The sequence below is a fragment of the Phaenicophaeus curvirostris genome, chromosome 3 (genome assembly GCF_032191515.1).
Source record: "Phaenicophaeus curvirostris isolate KB17595 chromosome 3, BPBGC_Pcur_1.0, whole genome shotgun sequence".
Classification (NCBI taxonomy): Eukaryota; Metazoa; Chordata; class Aves; order Cuculiformes; family Cuculidae; genus Phaenicophaeus; species Phaenicophaeus curvirostris.
The window spans coordinates 30,335,686-30,354,833 of NC_091394.1; the positions used below are offsets into that span (position 1 = coordinate 30,335,686).

At 40.2% G+C, this 19,148-nt stretch overlaps 2 protein-coding genes across 2 annotated transcripts in view; both read left to right on the forward strand.

The window, feature by feature from the left end:
- Nucleotides 1-19,148, forward strand: part of LOC138718875 (ovalbumin-related protein X-like) — a 114,863-nt gene that overhangs the window by 25,965 nt on the left and 69,750 nt on the right. The gene's annotated exons all lie outside the window — the stretch shown is intronic.
- LOC138718880 (ovalbumin-like) lies at nt 8,000-14,097 on the forward strand. Its single transcript, XM_069853566.1, has 7 exons — nt 8,000-8,167; nt 8,760-8,810; nt 9,398-9,526; nt 10,199-10,316; nt 11,548-11,690; nt 11,856-12,011; nt 13,601-14,097. Exons 1-7 carry the CDS (start codon nt 8,000-8,002, stop codon nt 13,994-13,996), a joined length of 1,161 nt encoding a protein of 386 aa, XP_069709667.1. The 3' UTR covers nt 13,997-14,097.

Genomic DNA, 19,148 nt, shown 5'->3' on the forward strand with positions numbered 1-19,148 from the left:
TCCACCCAGGCAGACCTTCCTTTCTCCCCCATCTTGTGCCCAACGGGGTCTTTTGGGGTGGCCTGACCCCATCACTCGGCCCTGGGACTCTTATGACATGTCCCTTTCCAGTACACTGTCCCTGACCTTTGCATCCCCTGAAACAGCCTGCTGACACCCCACAGCCACTGAGCTGCTCCTGAGCCCAGCTCTCTGTAAGGAGTGAGGATACTCCTTGCTCAGAGGGGAGGCTCTTGTGACTGAGCCCTGAGGACATCAACACCACATGTTGTCCCTGATCTCTCATGGGGCTTCCCTCAAGTGGCCCATGTCACCTCACTGGGGCCATCAGCACTTGCCCCAGTGATGCCGCAGCAGGGCCAGTCTCTACCTCACACAGACCTGCCTTGCCTGGCCATGATCCTATCTTCCTAGCTTGCAAACTGATTCCCTGTCTTGACGTTGGACCTGCCCTGTCACTACGGCATTGCCTTATGATCTGAACACTTGGTTGGATCTAGCCATCATTTCAGGGTCCGTCCTCCTTCCATTGCTCAAGTACAGTGGGACTGGGCACCTCTCAGTGAGTCTCTTACCCCCTGTCTCTCATCCCCGTGTCACCCTTCCCACAGGAGCAATGAGCTCTCCCTGGTCCCTGACTCTGGGCTCCCCAGATGGACTGTGGTCCTAGTTCTTCTCTTGCTGTGTCCAGGGCTGTTGATGGACCCTGTTACTGGCATTTGGCTCTGCCTCCTTGGGATCAGACCTTGTGGTGTGGTGCCAGTTGGTGAGGGCATCATCCAGTCTGGGTCACCCTTAGTCTGGCTAGCTGTCCTCATGGAGCAGCCCTGCTCCTGCTGCTCCTGGCAGTCCACCCACCTTACTGTCTGCTTACTCAGCCACTGTCTCTCTAACTTGGCTACAAGGATGGTCTCAGAGATCATACTGAAGGCCTTATTAAAGCCAAGAAGTACAACATCCTCTGCTGTCCCCTTGTTTATAGAACAAGCATCCCATTCTAGAAGAAGATGAGGTTGGTCAAGAGAGATTTTCCCTTGGTAAATCCATCACGTCTTATTCTTTCATGTGTCTTGAAATGCTCCCAGGAGGTTTTGCTTCATAGCCTTCTCTAGTGATCTGAACTCAGACACAACTGTATATCAAGAAGCTAGTGATCCACATAACACTTAACAAAAGAAGGCACAGGCTGGTGTTGTGGCAAGTGCATAGGCTATCTTCCCATCCATTGTTTATACTATCCTCTTTTCCCTTTTAATGTTAGCTGCAATAAATGTTATTTTAAGAAATAGCTCACAGAGTCTGAATGCCTTTCTCAATGCAGATCATAATGAACACTAGCCCTAGAGCCTTGCTGTAATGCACTATGCCTTTTCAGTGACTGCAGTGACCTGTAGTGTCCTGAATTCTCCTCCTTTTCCTTTCTGAGAATTAGTCACTTATTTAAATCATCAGAAGCCTTCACCAATAATCCTGAGTTTTTCTTATTCTTCTTTTTGCTGATCTACCAAAAGAAGCTTTTCCTACTGCCTTTCACTTCTCTTGTCAGTTTTCCCTTCAGCAGAATTTTTGTTTTTCAAATTCCGTCACTGCATGCATGGGAAAAGCTTCTACATTCCCACCAGGTAGATAGTAATTGTTTCTATCTGTTGTACACTTTCTTTTTGCATTTGAGCTTAGTCAGAATGAAGGCACCTTCATCATAAGAGGCAGCCTGTATACTGCTTCAGCAGCTAGATATTTGACAAGTATGGGAGCAAGTGAAAGGCTTTGCATGTAGGAGAAGATAAAACTCATTCAGTCACAGCAAGGAAGAGCTTTGAGTTCTAGTTTGGATCCTACCATTCAATCTGTTGCTGGATTGTAGGATGTGGTCCTTGAAAGTTATGCCATGAAGGCCACATCAACCTAAGTCTGATCAAATATTCATGGAGAAGCAGTAAGAAATCATCAGCTGTACAATGAAGGCTGCCAGGTTAAAATGAATGTAAGACCTGAAGTGGGATATCCCAATGACAGTCAACAGCTACGACAAACGCCTCTGTCACAATCTGTGAGATCAAGGCAGCACTGCATGCAACATCATTCTCTTCAGAATGGCATAGCACTGCTGCAGAAAGATGCCAGGCAGGCCATGAGCTCGTCTCCAAAGGAGCTCGAGCATATACTTCATTTACTTTGTCCTGGGGAAAAAAAACAGTCCCACAGAATGACTGAGAGAGACACCATCATCAAGAACCACAGCACCAAGGTCCACAATGACAACCAGTTAGACAGCTGCAATCACTCTGGGTAAAATTATTTCTCTCTCTCTGAATGACTGCTTCTGTCCCTCATGGAAGGGCAGCTTCCAGATTTACAATGTGGAATGAAGACAAACATAAAACAATTAACATGCTCCTTCTTACTGGCAAAAGAGCAGGAACAAGGAGGACAAAAACATCTCAAGGTCTACATAGTTTTTTGAGATTGGTTGAGAGGCCTTGGCCTGTGAACTGACCCAGGCTTTGTATCCTTTTGGATAAAAAGTACCTTTTATACTTTCAGGTGTCCAAGGCTTAGGTACTCGGGAGTGTGTTGGTTTAGGGACAGCTCCACAATTAAATGCCTGCCAGATGAAAGGGCAGCAGAGCCTTAGCTGACCTCTTCCTTGGGACATGCATTGTCAAACAAAGATGTGTGACGGAACTGTTTGTACTGCTTTGCACAGCTGTGCTGGACAGGGTAATTCATTGCCAGTTGTCCCTCGTAGCCTTCCAGCTACAGGAAGGTCTGCTTACTCTCTATAGATCCCATACCAAGCAGACTACACAAGATGTTCTGTGTATTGACACCATGCTGATGGCCTGTTCTGTTCAAGATCTTCATTTGTTCATGCATGGATTCTGTTGCTTGCAGCTGGCCTTGTGATAACTATCACTTGAGCACAGAAAACTCAAACAGGCCTCTAGGAAAGACTGCAGCATGTCTTTCTCATCCACTATCAAAGCACAGCTTCTTCCAGTCCATGTTTTTGTTTATTTTGGGTCAGTTTTGAACCACCACCACCCAATTCCCAGAGAGAAAACATGGCTTTGGTATACATCATGAAACTAAGCTCTGCAGGTCAAAGACATGTGAAACTGTTATGAAGACAGAAGTCAAATTTAGCAGGTATAAAATTACATCTCTGGGATAATTTTTATTCTATACTTGCAGTGTGATGGTGTGAAAAAATAATCACTGGCAAAACTGCAGCTGCTTCCTGGATATGTTTGTAGGTTCTATAATACAGGCCATTCGTGATGAGCTGGGACTGTGACACAGTTCTGGACACTTAAGTGATTCATGTATGATAAATCAAATTAAAGGAAGAGAAATCATGGCTGTTTAGGAAAGAGGCTTGAGAGACATTTGGAAGACAGACTTGAGTAAGTTAAGCCTACTGGCAAAGTCTTATATGTAGGAATGGATGACCAGTGTGGTAGAAATAAAAAACCCCGTGAACACAAAGTAGCCCTAAAAAGAAAAGGGATGAAGAGTGAAAATAGTGGCACAGCCCTGAGGTTCACTATGAACAGTGTGAGAAAATAGCTTATTAGGTGTAGACATATCTGCCCATTTTGGCATGTCCTATTCAGGTTTTTCATCTTTAGCTTTGAAGTACTCTTAATACCACTGTTTTTGGGACATGAAGCTTAAAAGAAAAGCAAGGTGTGATACAATCCTTCCAACTTTTAGGGCCTAGGCACATGTCCCAGTATTTTATTAAATGTCAGATATTCTTCTGGCCACCTAGCACTGGAAAGCACTTCTGCCTCTCCTGATGCCTGTGCTACCACCTCACCTCCCAAGCTACACAAATGAAATGGAGACCCATTCTACCAGAGGAAGCAAAAGACAATAGTTTTTTCTGTTCACTGGTACACCAAACTATGGGGTGAGAAACACCCTGTTGTTATTCATCGCTCTTAAGACAGGTTATGGTAAAGTCTTAATAAAAGTGTTTATTCATAACATCCAAAAGAGACAACAAGTTAAATAATATTCATAAAAATGTAAGTAATTAGAAGAAAAAGAAAAAAAAAGTGTAATTATATGCCAGGGTGACTTTGGAAACACTTGCCCTTACTCACCTGACCTGGTGTCTGCACAGAGAAAATGACTGACTGTTTTGACCATAGTGGATAATTTGCCCCTTTCGTATAGCAAAGTCTCTCATAAGACAGAAGGCATTCAGGAGCCTCTATCTGACAACTCAGCCAAAGATAACACTTCTCCTATGGAGTGTTCATTAGGAAAGCACCATATTTGCCTAGTTTCACAAAGCTTGCTAACACTTACAGTTGCTCTCCCTTTGAATACAGTGGAGGTTGAGCTAGGAGTTGAGCTACTAGCTGAGCTGCCCAGTCCCCTGGCTATATCCATGTGACATGCTCACAGATAAGGCTTCCGGGGTGATTGAAGTTTTCCTACTAAACCTGCTTCCTTACAGCCTCCCTCTCAAGGAACTCTTCAGCCATTCTTCTCATCTATGGTAGTAGTATCTCAATGTTTTGAAGTATCCAGTGGCATCTCTTGGAGGCTGTATGTCCTCTCCAGCACCTGGCTGGCTGGTAAACAGTTTCTTGTCTCAGTGAGAGGCAATATTATCCTTCTTTCCCTTTTTATTTACCCAGAATGTTTCAGTGTGGCTAGAGCACCCAGTCTACATTGATCTGTATATTAACAAACACGAAGAGCTAGGTAGGATACCTGTACACAACTCATTACTAGTGTTTGATTGACCGGCAGGTTGAGATTTTTGATTAACAATGCACCTGGGAGATTCATTCCCCATTTCCTTTCCCCATCAGCATACTAACACATATTTTATAGTCAGGGATAATGTTTTCTGAGAAGCATTCCTAGAATTAGAAAAAGCAGACAAACTTTAATGTTTTAGGCTTCTTAAGGTCTGAAAGAGAATTAGTAGGCCTGACATAAAAGAAAGTGAGAAGAATTATTCTGTGATTAAGTCTACACACGCATCTGTTAGACTGCCTGTGGAGAAACCACAGCAAAACAAACCAGAAAATAGCACAACATTTGGCTGATCCCTGCCTAGTAGACATCTAACCAAAAAAAACCCAAAAAACTTCCACTACAATCTTGTCTTCCTGAAGCCCTCAGACTGCCTTGGTAACAAGTCAGCAAGGATAACATAGATTTCTACAGCACATTTATTTTTACAAAAAGAAGCAGACTGAGGCAAAGAAAACAGGACTGTCTAAACTTTTGACTGCAGTACAGGAGACTACCCCTTCTCCTTAATAGAGATCACAGTCATCTCCATGTAGGTTCTGAAGAATTATGTCATACTGACTTTGAGGTTCCTCCTCTCCTCCTGTTTAAAATCACATAGAGCTTTACAGAGGTCAGAATAGTTTCTTCACTGTTTGTCCTTTCTATTATTTCAATACAGAACAATGGCCTTTATAACTGAAATGTTTTTATACTGAAATATATTTGCTATTGTATATTATGATTGTCCCACAGACCATGAACAGTCCTTCAGCTGGATTTCACAGTTCCTCTGCCATCTGACAAGCCATTAAGTTACCCATGGAAGATCTGAGAGTTATATTGCAACTCCATACTACAGACACATTTGGAAATGACTACTTTTACTTTGCCTGGGGCTAGTACAGCCTGTGAATAAAATAGTTTGGTATAAAACCTTCACAAGCATCAAAAGATCTTTTTTAAGTATGCCAATTTTTCAAAGAAAAAAGTACTTGCTTTTGACTTTCATCTCAACTGGTCTTCTTGCATGCACTCTTCTTCATTTTCCCCAGTTTTGTTAGTAGAACAACAGGCCAAGTTCTGCTGCCACTTATCTCCTGTTTCTATCATGGCTCAGCTGCATTATGTACATTTAATTTGCCACTACAATCATAAAAATAAATTGACTAATTATTGACAGATTGATTAATAACTGATAATTATGTTTTCCATTATTACGATTTTCACGTTTTTTTGTTTCTATTAACATCTCGGTACCTAATTGCAAATGACGCTCAAAGGATCAAAAGCATTATTTCCCATTTTTTTCTCAAATTCAACAGTTCTGATGTCTGGTGGAAAACATTTTGTTATACAGAATAATAAGCAAATATTTGCTCTGTCTTCAATAAAAAACTGATCCATTGAAATGAAAATCTGACATAACCCCATTACATCATTATTATGTTGTCAAAGGTCAAGCTTCTGACGGGTAGCATTGGGCAGGTCACAATCCAATCTGTATAAATTCCCAAGGGCTCAGGCAGTCTGTCTACATACAGCTGGAAAGCTGTATTGCCTATTCAGCTTCAGCACAGCTGAAAAGGTAAGCATTTCTCTAGGAAAATTCACCTTCTCACTATATTATTTATTGCTTATGCCTAAATATAAAAAAGAAGAGCAATTATTCAGTTAAGTTTGGTAACTTTAAGGATAGAATGTTTAAATGATACCCTTTACAAAAACTTCTCTTCTCTGTGCCTGTATTCTATACTATTTTCCTACGTGTAAAACCTGAATATTCATTTAGAGGAGACTTTTAAGAGTTTCTTATTTGTTCTTAAAATACAATTTCTTTAATAGCTTATTCTCTCATTCACTATGTTTTAAATCTGATATTGGCAGGAAAAGAATAAGTTTTCTTGACTGACCTGCAGTTCAACAGTGTGCACTGAGAGCAAAATTGTGGTATTTAATGAATTTGCTGTGTTTGTTTTAGTGTTAAATTTCTCTGCCAGTTGCATCCCTTGAAAATGCATCTTCTGAACACTACGCAAGATAAAATATCTGTGGGTGTGCAGAAATATTTTTACAATAATCTATAAGCATGAACTTGTATACAGAAAGCAAAGTGAGAGACGTGTGTGTGACTGTATGTGTATATTCGTGTGCATGATCACTAAAGATTGTTGTGGGGTTTCATACTTCAAAGACAAACTTGAGGTCGGAGGATTAAGCATCTACATAATGGGGTGCATGTTGAAAGATAATAAGCATTCACGATTTCACGAGAAGGAAACTAGATCTATGATGACCTCAAAAGCTGTCTGTTACACAAGCACAGAGGCTACACAGCACTTATACTGTTCAGCACTTTCTAGCAGCCTCAGACAGAAACAAATGTAAAGATTTTATTGGTTTATGCCACAAACAAATATTAATTCAACAGTGCTGTATTACGTCAAACATTTCTGTTTTACTATGTCTGCATTTATATTCTATCTGAACATCACTAATAAAATATAATTACTCAGAATGATTATAAAGTATTATATAACGAACAGTTAAACACAGCAAGCTATAGTTGACCCCAAAATAGGGAGGAATATGAATCAGTCTCTCTTCTAGACTAGGTGACCTTAGACAAATTATATTGCCTATCCATGCTTCCATTACTAAAACAAGGGTAAACATATAAGCCTTTGAAGATCTAAGTACTGTGCAACAAGTAGATATTTTACTGCACTTACTTACTTTTAGAAAACAAAAATAGCCATCCATCCTCTATTTTTACTTACATCTGTTCAAACCTAGAGCAAGTTTACTAAAATTTGTACTTTAAATTTCCAGCTTGGCAAGTATGTCAAAGGCAGATCACATTTTCTTTTTTTCATCAAAGATGCTACAAATTAGCAAGGAATTCTGGCCTTCAGTAAATGAAAATAAGTACAGGTAATAGTTGTTTGACTGCTTTTGAAAGGTAAACAGAAATCACATACAGATTTCAGAACTCTGAGGAACTTTACTGTGAAAGAAGCAAGAGAATGCAAAGGCAAAAGAGATAGATTTATGAATAGAGTTTCTAACATGCATGCATAGCAACAGGCATGTTACCACAGAATGTTTTTGAAACTACTTGCTTATATTTCATTGCCTAAAAGCTACTATGAATGTGAATTGTGCTGTGTTTGTATTATATTCCATTATTACATTTTTCATTGTAATTCTGCTGTTTGCTCTAGACAATACTGATTTCACAATGGGCTCCATTGGTGCAGCAAGCACGGAATTTTGTTTTGATGTATTCAAGGAAATCAGAGTCCAGCATGTCAACGAAAACATCTTTTACTCCCCCCTAGCCATCATTTCTGCTCTGTCCATGGTCTCCCTAGGTGCAAAAGAAAACACCAGAGATCAGATAGACAAGGTGAGGCTACAGTTAAGAATTTAAACCTTCCTGCTGTTCAACAGAACCATAGCACTTAATTATATGAAAATGTCCCTTGCATAGTCGAGGGGAAAATAAAATCTGAATCCAGAGTTAGAAAAAGCTGCAGCCATCTCAAAGTCCTATAGCGTGAAGCAAATGGATCTTGAAATCTTGATCCAGAAATCTTGAAACTGGATTTATATTTTATTTTTGTCATTGTTAGCAACGAGATTCTCAAAAAGAACAACACATTCCAGTCGTTCCATGTTTAGAGTAAGGAAAGCAGATAAAACTCCAAAATGTGTCTCCAGCCTGCACAATGTTTCAAATTAATTTCCAACAGCTCTCAGTTCCTTCGTAGAGTGTCTGGATTGTAACCCAGAAGAAAGTTATTAAGAGCACACACCGGAGCTGATGTTTAGATGTTTGATAGATAAAGAGATCATACATGATACAGGGGGATGGCATCTTCTGAGTCATCCAACCTCTCAGTTAGCCAATAAGTTTACTTCAAATATCATGTGTTAATCTCAATTGCAAATCTTTTTGTTATACCTATTATTCCAACTACTTTGATTTTCAATTGCAGGTTTTTCACTTTGATAAAATCACAGGATTTGGAGAGGCTATTGAATCTCAGGTACAGAAATAATTTCATCTCTTTCTCTATGTCACTTTCTATTGGGAGCAAACCCTAGCGGATAAAGCAGTCTCTTAGCAGTTCCAGCCTTTTTCTGACAAGTAGCTAGTGCTCTGCATTCAGCAGTTGGGAGAACACTTAATTCTTAAGAATACAGAGAGAAGAACAGAGGATTCAGAACAATCAGAAAATGAAACCAGCTCCAAGATATTGGGCAAACAGGGAAAATTACTGATATTTTTATGCTTAAGCAAGCTAAGTAGGTGCTACTGGTTGAATGGGACTGGTTGGGAATGGAGGAAAGCCTACCTGATCTGCTGGAGCTAGTTTATTGCAGTGGGTAATTTGGAGTCCTTCTGAGACAGGTATGAGGAAATTACAGTAGAAAAACAGCACAGAACTGTAGCTATTAGAAAATTACTACATCGGTGTAGTTATAGCAATGAGATATACAGGACAAACAACTGTTTTGTAAGCAGAAGTGTCTGATCTACTTTACTCTTCTGTATAGTACGAAAAACCTACTGAGTACTAAGACTGGAATAACATAATCTATATTTTTATTTGTATTCATGCCAACAATTTAGTGCAGCACAGCTGTGGGTGTCCACACTTCACTTAAAAACGTGTTTGACCAAATCACCAAGCCAAGTGACAATTATTCACTCGCCTTTGCCAGTAGACTTTATGCTGAAAAGACATACCCAATCCTACCGGTGAGTTACTCTGAGATCTGATCTGAGTATATTTCCATGTCAAAGCCATAGCATTCTGTAATGCAAAACCAGTCAGAATTCTAGGTTCTGCTAAAGAAATTTTCTTCTGTATGAAATCAGGATTCATGACTCCTCTCTATCACAGCCCTAACCCTCTACAATCTTGACAAAAACTGTGCCTAGACAAAAAGATATTTGTGCAAAGTGCAATCACATCGAGGTATAATTAATAAAGGTAACTTTTGCTGGAAAGAATTAACTCCAATTGTTTTCTCCACTTGCAAAACAAACCTAAAAAATAACTTCAGGTTCTCAGAATATTCCATTTTTTCCCATTGAAAGGAGCATTTAATTTGAAATTAAAGAAAACTACCATTGCAATATTAAAAGTTAAACAATGGCCAAAATTAAAAAAAAAAAACTTACTCCAACTGAAATGAATGCCATTTTTGGACAAAACTCAGTTCTAGAAAACATTTTAAAATCTGTCAGCATATACTCATGCTTGAAGCTATGAATGTCAGATCTTAAGATGCTTATGAACTAGATTCATAGCTTACTGATAGGCCTTAATAAGCAGATTGTTTATATCTGTTAATTTCAGTGTTGCATTTCACATTCATAAAATGCTTTGAAATTCTGATCTGAAAACTGCATGCTCTTCCTTTGCAGGAATACTTACAATGTGTGAAGGATTTGTATAAAGGAGGCTTGGAAACTATCGACTTCCAAACAGCTGCAGATCAAGCCAGAGAGCTCATCAATTCCTGGGTTGAAGATGAGACAAATGGTAAGAGGAAGCCAAGTATAAGCATAGGTATTATCTCTTCTGTCATCATGTTTGAACAGCATATAAGAATGCTTAAGTCAGGAGAGAAATAAAACCCCAAGCCTCTCCCTCCATTCCTGCTCCTGGATAACAGATCAGTTCCCAGATATGGAACTAGCATTTAACAATTTTTTTCTTCCTCAGATGTACTCCTTTTAGAGGACTTTCTAGGGGCTTTGTGGTTATATAATACTCCCAGTCCTGATGAAAGGGACAGCACTAGAATATGCTTTGTACACAGCAACAAGTGGCTTGACACTAATATTGGGAATCAGAATATTGTTTCATCAGTGCGCTTTGCCCTCAGGCTTCCCAGAGTTGTTGTGTGGCTGTTAAGTAGGACATGCAGTCATAAGGTACTTGAGAAATCTTAACAGGTAAAGGGTAATGGAAAACCACACAGTTAAGAAATGGCAGGGAGGTATAAGAAATGCATAGAAAGAGGTATACCACATTTGGGATTTTTAGCCTACTGCATCTCCATGTCTTTCCTACATTCTTCTAGTCTCTTCCTGGCCCCCTCAAAATCATTCCTTTCCCTCATGCTTGAAACACATGGCCTGAACAGCAAACACATATAAAAGATTCAGAATTTTAACTGAAATGAAAATATTCACAATCACACAACTTCTTGTATGGTGTCATACTTTGAAGGAGAAAACCAGACCATGGTTAAGCTACCGATGGAAGGGACAAAAGGAGGAGCTTACTATATACAATAGGACTGCAGGATAAACAAGAAGCAAGTATAGGAAGAGAGCAGAGTGAAATTCTAGTTTCTTTCTTTTTTATTTTTTTTTCATATAGTAGACATCTCCTTTCAACTTTGGTTTGAAACAAGAACTGTTTTTGTTCACTGTTTGGGTTGGAGACCCTCCTTGGATAAAAGGTTCCAATGGTTCTTCCCATTGTAACAAAATATACAGAATTACTAATTTTTAATAAGTAATTATCTGGGTCTTATAACTCTCATCGTAATTCTTTGCAGAGAGTGAATCAATGGCTATTGTCAACAGCAGTGACCAAATCAAGCTCAGAAGATGACAGCTGAAAAACCAAAACAATGTCCCTGCCATAGACCCTGCTCCCCACAAATTCTACACCCTTCATTTAACATTGTGATTGCTAAGTAAGATGCATTATACACAGACATGTTAATATACTTGTTCTCTTTTCCTATTCGCTCTTAAAGGCATGATCCAAAATATCCTTCGACCAAGCTCTGTGAATCCCCAGACTAAAATTATCCTTGTCAATGCCATTTACTTCAAAGGAATATGGGAGAAAGCATTTAAGGATGAAGACACCCAGGAAGTGCCTTTCAGAATTACTGAGGTACGTGGGCATACCTCACCTTAAATGTGTAATCTTCTAGATTTTTTTAAAGAGAGTGGACACATTGTTATACAGTCTTCCTCAACAAAAGCAATCAGTAATTTAGACATTTTTACACTAAGAATAATCTTTGTGAAAGCAACATTCTCTTATTTGATTTTGCAGCAAGAAACCAAACCTGTACAGATGATGTATCAGATTGGTTCATTTAAAGTGGCAGAAGTGGCTTCTGAGAAAATTAAGATCCTGGAGCTTCCGTATGCCAGTAGGAAGCTGAGTATGTTGGTGCTGTTACCTGATGATGTCTATGGTCTGGAGCAGGTATGGACCTGGGTTTCAGAAAACCATAAACAGTGAAATTGAGGTGTGGCAAAGCCCTTCAAACTAAAGTTATCCTAAAACATTTCACTAGCATGGACCTGAGCACTGGCAACATGGGATTGTCGCATGGAAGCACGCAGCTGCCTCAGTGGTCCTGCAACAGATTTTGCTGAGCATAGCTTGCTTAAGGAACTGCTTTAGTGGGTTAAATATTGCTCACTGCAGAACAGATTTTTCTCAGCTAAGCAGCTGTTAGACCAGCAGCTTGAATTCCAAAGGTCTTACAGCTCCATTCCTTCTCCCTGAGCAGCTTCCTAAGAAGTTCATGTTAACTTTACAATTTGTAATTATTGTTGGTTTGGCAGTGCTCAACATGCTTCCTTATTGTCCTTATCTAAAACTGGATATGAAAGATACTGGGATGATTAAAGCAATTTCAGAAAGCAAAATGTACATGACACACTATTGTTGATATGAACAGACTACAGGCATGAGATATTGTCATTAGCAAGACTGTAGATTGTCTGAATAGGAAGTTATATAATAAATGAGTGTTCATTTGGACACTAACTTAAAGAATATAAATTATGAAAATGAGAAGGCATTTGAACACAGCTAAATATCCATCAGTTGTGACTGCAGGCATGCATAATGAAGATTACAGGCAGTTCTGCAAACAAAGAAAAAGTAGGTGTATGTATGAGAACAAGCATTGTGTATTATGATTAGAAAAAAAGGAGGAACTTGGATAAAAGACAATCTGTGTGCATAAGTAAAAACCACATTTGGATAAAGATGGTAAGAAAGACTATATTGACATGGTGCTGTTATACTATGCACTGTCGTGGCAAAATCTGCATACTTGGTAAGTTAGCAGAGAGATATTTAGTAAGTTAGCAGGAAAAGAAATATCACTATGTACAAAGCAACACTAGTAGTAATGAAAGAAATTAATTATTCTGGATGGCAATCACTAACAAGGATATCCACTGCTCTAATGGTCACCAATACAACTAGTGGCTATGCTATTTTAGTCATTCTTTCTTAATTGGCAAAACCAGCTTTGAACTGAGTGAGCCCGGACTCGCCCAGCGTAACTAAAATGGAAGGGTACTTTACAACTTAGCCTTTAATTTTCAAAAAGCCAAATTCTCATTAAAATATTAGTTCCCAGAATAGCAACAATTGATCATTCACCTTTTAATTATTGGTTACCATTAACACTTGATTCATTGGAGAGCTTAAATGTAGATAGAGCTTACAACTCAAAAGCACAGAATGATTTTTGGAATATATTTACCAAGCAAAGAAGATAAATAGGGAAAAGCTTTAGGTGAAAATTGCTGGGTAGATATCTCATTTAAAAAAATTGTCAGTGAGCCTATTAAAGAAATGGAAAGCAGGACAGTGCACAGAAGAAAAAGTCATAGTTTGCCTTCCTGTCCTAGATGCATTAATCTGCATATATCTAGAAACAGTGCCATGCCAAGAGCAGCCAGTTTAAAAGAAAAAAAGACCACTGGTACTGCATTGCCACAAAGGAAGTTGTACTCTCATCTCAGAGATCTCTTTCTCTTTTCTCCCTGTAGCTTGAGGCAGCCATCACCCTAGAAAAACTCAAGGAGTGGACCAGTTCTATTGTGATGGAAGAGAAGATAACGAAAGTGTACTTCCCCCGCATGAAGATAGTGGAAAAATATAATCTCACATCTGTCTTAACAGCCTTTGGTATAACTGACATTTTCAGCTCTTTGGCCAATTTGTCTGGCATCTCTTCAACAGAGAGTCTGAAGGTGTCTGAAGCTGTCCATGAGGCATTTGTGGAAATCCATGAAGCTGGCAGGGAGGTGGTAGGCTCAGCAAGATCTGGGATAGAGGCCACAAGTGTCCTTGAAGAATTTAAGGCTGACCACCCTTTCCTATTCTTGATCAAACACAACCCAACCAGCAGCATCCTCTTCTTTGGCAGATGCTTTTCCCCTTGAAGAAAAGAAAGCTGAAAGAGTTTCTGTTCCTCACAGCAAGACACAAAGCACTGCAGTATCAAGGGTGAAAAGAAAGGCAGAATCTCTCTTTCATCCATGTTTTCTAAAACTGGAAGTCTTCGCTTTAAAAAGAAAAGTTAAGTCAAGTCAGAGAAATGATTCCAGGGGTCCTTGACCTTTCCTTTCTGCATAGAGTAATATTATTTACTCATGGATGAAAGGCTAAGGGAATGAAAATTGGACCCAAAGAAAGCATAAGCATGAACAGAGATGTTCCTTGTGCAAACAGTCCTGAATCATCACACTGAAAAATCACAACCCCATTTATCAGCAGAAGTGTCACTAAAAAAAACCGCAGACTTCCAGTTAAGCTAGGTTTCTCTATGACCAAGCTTCATGGTGACCCCTCTGGAATTAGTCACTTGAAAACACGCAAATCAAACTCTAAACTGCCACAAACCATTCCTACTCTGACAAGGCAATTGCTTTTTCTTTGTGCTCCTGATACTGCAAGGCTCTTCCTCTCTTTCTCAAAATGCATTCGAGAAATCTTGTAATTCATATTTCTCCTTAAAGCTTTTTGGACCGATACTCATGACCAGATATGGCATGTTACTATTCAAATTGTTTTCCATGGATCCATATGTAATGAGTCTTGCAGATATACTCTTTTGTTCCTTTAATCATAATAAAAACATGTTAAAGCAAATGCATTTCATTTGGAGTACGTCAAGTGCACTTGGGACAGGGCAATCCTGGCTATACATACAAACTGGGGGCTGAGAGGCTGGAGATCAACCTCACAGAAAGACATCTAGGGGTCTGGGTTGATGGCAAGCTGAGTATGAGTCAAGTGTGCCCTAGCAGCCAAAAGAGCCGACCATGTCCTGGGGTGCATCAAGCACAGCACAGCTAGCCAGCTAGGGGAGGTGATTGCCCTACTTTACACTACACAGGTGCAGCCCCACCTTGAGTACTTTGCGAAGTTTTGGGCGCCTCAGTGTAAGAACGACATCCAACTGTTTGAGAGTGTCCAGAGGAGGGTGACCAAGATGGTGAAAGGCCTTGAGGGCAAGACATATGAGGAGCAGCTGAGGTCAGCTGGCTTGTTCAGCTTGGAGAAGAGAACGCTGAGGGGTGACTTCATCACGGTCTACAACTTCCTCAAGGTTTGCAGGGAAAAAAGGAGGTGCTGATCTCTCTTTGGTGACCAGCAAGGACATGAGGAAATAGAATGAAGCTGAGTCAGAGGAAGTTCAGACTGAGTACTAGGAAAAGGTTCTCCACTGAAAGGGTGACTGGTCACTAGAACAGGCTACCCAGGGGAGTGATCACAGCACCAAGCCTGGCAGAGTTTGAGGAGCAACTGTAGAATACTCTTAGTCATATCAGGGAATCACATACGGTTTAGTTTCAGATAGTGCTACAAGAAGCAGGGAGTTGGACTCAATGATCCTTCTGGGTCCCTTCTAACTTCAAATATTCTATAATTCTAGGATTCTTTTTTCAGAGGTGGTGTGTTGCTTGTGGAGACATGAGGAAGGAAAGTCTGTCCTAAATCTGGGCTATGATACAATACTGAGACCAATTTTCTGCGAGGAAGGGACCAGCATGACCCAGAATCCCTCATGCATGCAATTTGAACTACTCAGATACAACACCTACAGCACAAAACATGATACATCCAGGCTTTCTGAAACAGGAGTTGATAAGCAGTTTGGAAGGCTGTTAGATATGTCTAGATCCCACTGAGACAATAACACTGCTTCAGAGAACACATGGGAATGGGAAATGAGAAGGAATTTTCTAGTTATCTTTCTGGTGTATTTATAAAGCAATATAGTCTCTTATTTTGTGACTGAAGAGAATAATCATGCTAAAAGAAGCAATGCCTATAGCAAGTTATAGTTTGGAATGAATTATTCTTCCCTTTGTCATTGAAACAAGAAAGGAAACAGGCTTGTGAGGACTTGCCACAGAGAAGTATCAGTAGAGTGAAAGAGAAGGATTTGGGGGAGTGAAGTTACTGCAAGAAAGCTATGATTTTTCCCAACTCCAGTATGTATGCACAGCATGGCACTAGTGATGGGTGGTCTGTGGTGGTGTTTTTTCAGTTCCACCACACATTACTTAGTTTGTTCTATTTGTTTTCACTACTCTCTCTGCCCCTGGTCTCCCACCACCCTCAAGATAACATGTACCTTGGCAGTACTTGCTGGTAGTAAACATGATCTTGCAAAAGAAGGAAGATAACATGACACCACCTTCACTGGTGTATAATGAGTTCAAATATTTTCCTTCACTTTCCTGTATCTTGGTCAATTGCTGGTCAGGAGATAACAAATGGGGAAATTTATTGCAAGACAGGTAAGACAGTGTTTACTACTGTCCTGGAGCTTCTGTTGATCTGGTCATGGACATAGGGCACCTAAAATCCTCAGGACACTTAATTGTCAGCAGATTTGTTCTAAAATGACACTATTTCTAGGTCATTGCATTTCTTATCAATTAAAATATACTTCATCACAAACAGAAGGTGCAAAGAAGTACATCTGGTCCTGTATGTAGACAGATGGATTCAGTGCAGCTTCCTGTTTTCTGCTGAATTCTGCAAGCACAGCAACAGGCAGTCATTCTTGTTTTAAGTAGTCACTTTCTTAGCCTTCTTTAACATTCTCAGCCCTGTGTTGTCAGAGACTGAAAACTTTCAAACCATTTTGCGACTTGGCAAATCATACACCCACTGAGGAATAGATGCTGGAGTCCTCAGATCTCAGATACAGAAACATTTGTTTAACAGTTAAAAACTTCATCAGCCTTCCATATCTGAGGCACTGGAGCTTCTGTAATAACAGCACACATAGGACAGGCTTGGTGACAGATACCAGACCTCCATCACCTAACATAGAACAAGTCCCCTCCTTTGTGTCAGCGGAGGAGGCTACAGCTTTCTCTCTCCATCCCCAAAGAAGCAGAATAGTCAAGACTACATCCCAAAGACCCTCTGCTGTGCTGAGAAGAACAATTGAATCGCCCTCTCTTTAACCCCCCTGTATTTCTTTCAGCACAAGTATAGAAGAAGGCACAGACTCACAGCTTTAGGACCTGTCATAAGAAGCTTTTACTGCTCTGCCACCACACCCCAAATAAATTTGTAATTACACACGTGCAAAGAGGCACACTTAATTCAAAGGATTAGTGAGCTGCGCAGATACAAGACCACACTTGTTCACCTGCCTGCAGTCTTAGAGTCACGTAATGAAGTTCCATAGAGATGACAGAATTTGGCCCTAGGGCTTTATAGTTTATTCCAGTCCTAATTCTTCAAACATAAGAGTGTTATGAAAATTGCTCAGTTGAACAAAGTCAATTATTTCCAAAAATTGGCCTCCTGAAGTTCATAGATATAGAGCAACTTTGGTCAGAAAGGGCAGGTGACAGTCATCTGGTCTTCAAAGCTATACTAGGTTGCTTAGGTCCCTTCTCAGCCAAATGTTGCATATCTTTAATGTTGGAGAATCCACAACCTTCATATTAATTTCATTTTAAACATACAAATCTCACTGATGTAGAAGTAGTACAAGCCATTCAGATTAGCTTTCTCTCACCAAATAAGAGTTGGCCACACATGAGAATGAGCCCCACTAGTTCCTTTATTCTGATTCTGCCATGGTCAACCCACAAAGCTCTCACTGTTCCTCTTCACCTTAACCCCACTTTGAATCAAATTCTACAGAACATCTCTATAAATTCCCAGCAGTGTGTAGTCACCTCATGAACAGTAAGTTCATAGGATGATTAACAATGCTTAGGAACAAAGGTGAGATAATACACAATTTCATGCTACACATTATTATTAACAGTCTCAGTAGCATAATTTATACTTTGTCTTCATTTTGCTCTATGTGAATATCCATGTGCTGTCATTTGTACTTGGCCTCCCTTTCCTCAGTGCTGTACTGTTAAACATCACAAGATGAAGACTCTAATACCATACAATCTAACTGTCTTCTGACATGAGCAAATGCCCACAATTGTATGCTACTCCTGGGACAAAAAGATTCCAAACTAATTTTGAGCTTTTTTTTTTAACTCATACAACACTTCCCCACCTTTCCTAAATGTTAGCAAGAGCAACCCACAATCCAAAACCAATGAAGGTAATCAATGAACTCCTATTAGTGGCACCTTACAGATGACAGGAACAGGATTCTGGAGGGGAGCAAATCTTTACAGCAGAAGGTTGACTTTTTAGTCACACAAGTAATATTGCAATGCTTTGGCTCTGGTAAGAGTTCATTGTGGAGTGCTGGAGAATAGTGAGCTGCCAGGTGAGTTTCTGTAAAGAAGGCAGAGATACGGGAATGAAAGCTGAACAAATGGGGTAGAGGAGGAATCATTGAACTTCAAAAGGGTGAGTGTAAGTGCAGCTCCTCTTTCCTCTTCTCTCTCTTTCTGCCTCACTTCTCTCGGGCTCACTTCATTGCTGTCCAGTAACTCCCTTTCCCCATAGCACTGACCACCCCACACTCACCATATTCTCCTTTATCCTCCTTGCCCTTCAGCAGTCTCTGTCTGCTTCTTGGGGAAGTGAGGGAAGAGGGTAGGGCTGGGGTCAAGCCCCATTTCTAGGAGGAAAAGTATCAGGGAAAGGAAGGTTTGGGACTAGGGAAGGAAGCAGGAGGACAGTGTTGCCACTCCTACCTCCTAGGGGGATTATCTGCCATGCAATAAGGTTGCATGCTGCTCAGCTATGGAGCCCAAGCTGCACCTCAGCTGCATCTGCAGGAGATGGGGTCTGTTCCTCCAGCAATGACGAGTGCACAGCCTGGGAAACTCCCATTAGCACAAAGCAGGGATCAACTTTCTGATTCAGTAGTTGCACAGCTGACATACAGTTACACCCTTTGAGAGATTCCTTCAGAAAAACTACAAGTTTCGGCCAAAGTGCATATAAGCCACACATACATCATTACTCATAATGCAGCAGTGTGTATCATGATTGAGAAATTCAGGCCACTCTTCATATTTTTGATGTTAACTGCTACCTGGAATACTTCAAAAATGCTCACTGCCTGAGTCATTCAAAGGAAAACCGCACTCTTGCATATGTGAAAACTGTGTGCATATTCATAAACAAATTAACTATCTC

Bases quoted from the DNA above. Each gene is read 5' to 3' on its own strand.
- LOC138718880 (XM_069853566.1), top strand. From the start codon at position 8,000: ATGGGCTCCATTGGTGCAGCAAGCACGGAATTTTGTTTTGATGTATTC. The intron at 8,811-9,397 runs GTACAGAAATAA...CCAACAATTTAG, and splicing joins GAGAGGCTATTGAATCTCAG to TGCAGCACAGCTGTGGGTGT. The intron at 9,527-10,198 runs GTGAGTTACTCT...CTTCCTTTGCAG, and splicing joins AGACATACCCAATCCTACCG to GAATACTTACAATGTGTGAA.